At 46.2% G+C, this 1,823-nt stretch overlaps 1 protein-coding gene across 1 annotated transcript; it reads right to left on the bottom strand.

The window, feature by feature from the left end:
* Positions 1-290: 290 nt before the first annotated feature.
* LOC104951756 (interleukin enhancer-binding factor 2 homolog) lies at positions 291-828 on the bottom strand. Its single transcript, XM_010778488.1, has 2 exons — positions 721-828; positions 291-640 (listed from the first exon to the last, which is right to left on the bottom strand). Exons 1-2 carry the CDS (start codon positions 765-767, stop codon positions 391-393), a joined length of 297 nt encoding a protein of 98 aa, XP_010776790.1. The 5' UTR covers positions 768-828; the 3' UTR covers positions 291-390.
* Between the last annotated feature and the right edge of the window lie 995 nt (positions 829-1,823).

Genomic DNA, 1,823 nt, shown 5'->3' on the forward strand with positions numbered 1-1,823 from the left:
CAATTGGGACTGATACCGTCATATACCGTATACCACGGTATGATGTCAGCAAGGTATGACGGTATGAAAAAAATTATACCGCCCATGCCTACTGTACCACACACACCTACACACTGTACCACACACGCCTACACTGTACCACACACACCTAAAACAGGCTACAGGTCTACACACACACACACACACACACACAATATTGCTACCTAATATTATTATTACTACTAAGGCTGCTCCTTTTAAGTTCCATTCCATTAACAATAAATCTGTATGAAACTATGTGCAACATATCCTTTCACTGCTGTACTCTACCTGCTACCACACTTCCCTCACTACCAATCTACCTGAATGTGTACCGTACTTCTGTAATTGTTATAATGTTTATTTGAAATACTATGTGCATGCATTTGATCTAATAGTGTTCCATTGGTTTTCATCTCTATGTAGACTTTGATTGTTGTAACAATGTAGATGTTCCCTCTGTTGGACGAACAAAGGAAGTGTGACTGAGAACAGAGCGGGACCGACCTGCTGCTCCAGCGTCATGACGGTGTGCACTCTGAAGTTCCCGCTCTCACAGGGGTCTGTGATGCCCACCGAGCCGGGCAGGAAGAGCCCTGCGGCGAGCATCTGCAGGCAGCGCCTTCAACACACAGTTACACACATCAAAACAAGGCTCATCTATACTGAGAGATTACAAAGAGGAGGTGGGGGGGGTCCAACCTGTAGGCCACGTTCAGAGAGAGGGGCTGCCGGGACGGGTTGTTCATCACTGCAGAGTGACCCTGCAACAGAGGACAGATCAGCACGGTGACATCACTACAACACCTGCCATCAACACCAGAGTGGAGCAGGGAGGAACATTTCGGATTCTTCTATTGGATTTCAAATATTGAAAGAATAAGATCTATGGAAAATAGGTTTAAGATAACAGCATGGTTTGTTCTGCAGGGTAACCTCCACATATCTATGATTTGAGGCGTAAATGCAATAGCCACAAGTAAATGTTGCTATTTCAGGAACTCCAGCACAGTCACATGACTTCACATCACCAGTGCTAAGCTAAAGGTGGCTAATGTTGGGTTGATGACGTTAAGTGGTCTCATTAGGCGCTTTCACACCGGAGTAGTTTTCCCAGTAATAGTTCCGATAGTTCCTGGGATTTTGCATTCACACCAAAAAGATCTGGAACTAGAACTTTGTTTTGCGAACCTTTTCACCCCTTTTTAGCAACCTTTGTTGCTAGAGAGCAGGGACTTTCCTGGGGAGAAAAAGGTTCCAATTTCTGATTGGCTGGGCGAATTGTAAACCACGCCCCGAAAAACTCGGAAACATTTTGTGAAGCCGCCATTGTATTTGCTGGCATTAGCATTATTAGCATTAGCCCAGCGCACCAAGAGAGAGACTAACTTATGGCAACACAAAAGAAAACATGGGAGCGGTGGAGATGAGGAGGTGTCGGCGTTCTGGCCGTTTACTCGGAAGGCTTCAGTAGAAGCTGCTGGGAGTCCCAGCAGCTTCTACTGAAGCCAGTCCCCAACTCCGGGGACATCCGGCCGGGGATTGTGGGTGGCAGTATACGCCGTGAAGTTGTTTGCGGCCTGCCAGTAAACCCAAAGCAGAAGAAGAAGAAGAAGAAGTGACGTCAGCGGCTTCATTTGCCTAATCCTCCCCCGGGGACTTATTCCAGTGTGATCTGCTCTTTAGTTCCGGGAACTAAAGAGTTCTGATGAACTAAGAACTGGGAACTAAGTACGGCAAAGTACTTGGTGTGAAAGCGCAAATGTAGTCACTTTAAGACTCATTATAGCTTCAAACATTCACCA

This window comes from Notothenia coriiceps, unplaced genomic scaffold (assembly GCF_000735185.1).
Source record: "Notothenia coriiceps isolate Sejong01 unplaced genomic scaffold, NC01 NC01_scaffold00019045, whole genome shotgun sequence".
Lineage (NCBI taxonomy): Eukaryota > Metazoa > Chordata > Actinopteri > Perciformes > Nototheniidae > Notothenia > Notothenia coriiceps.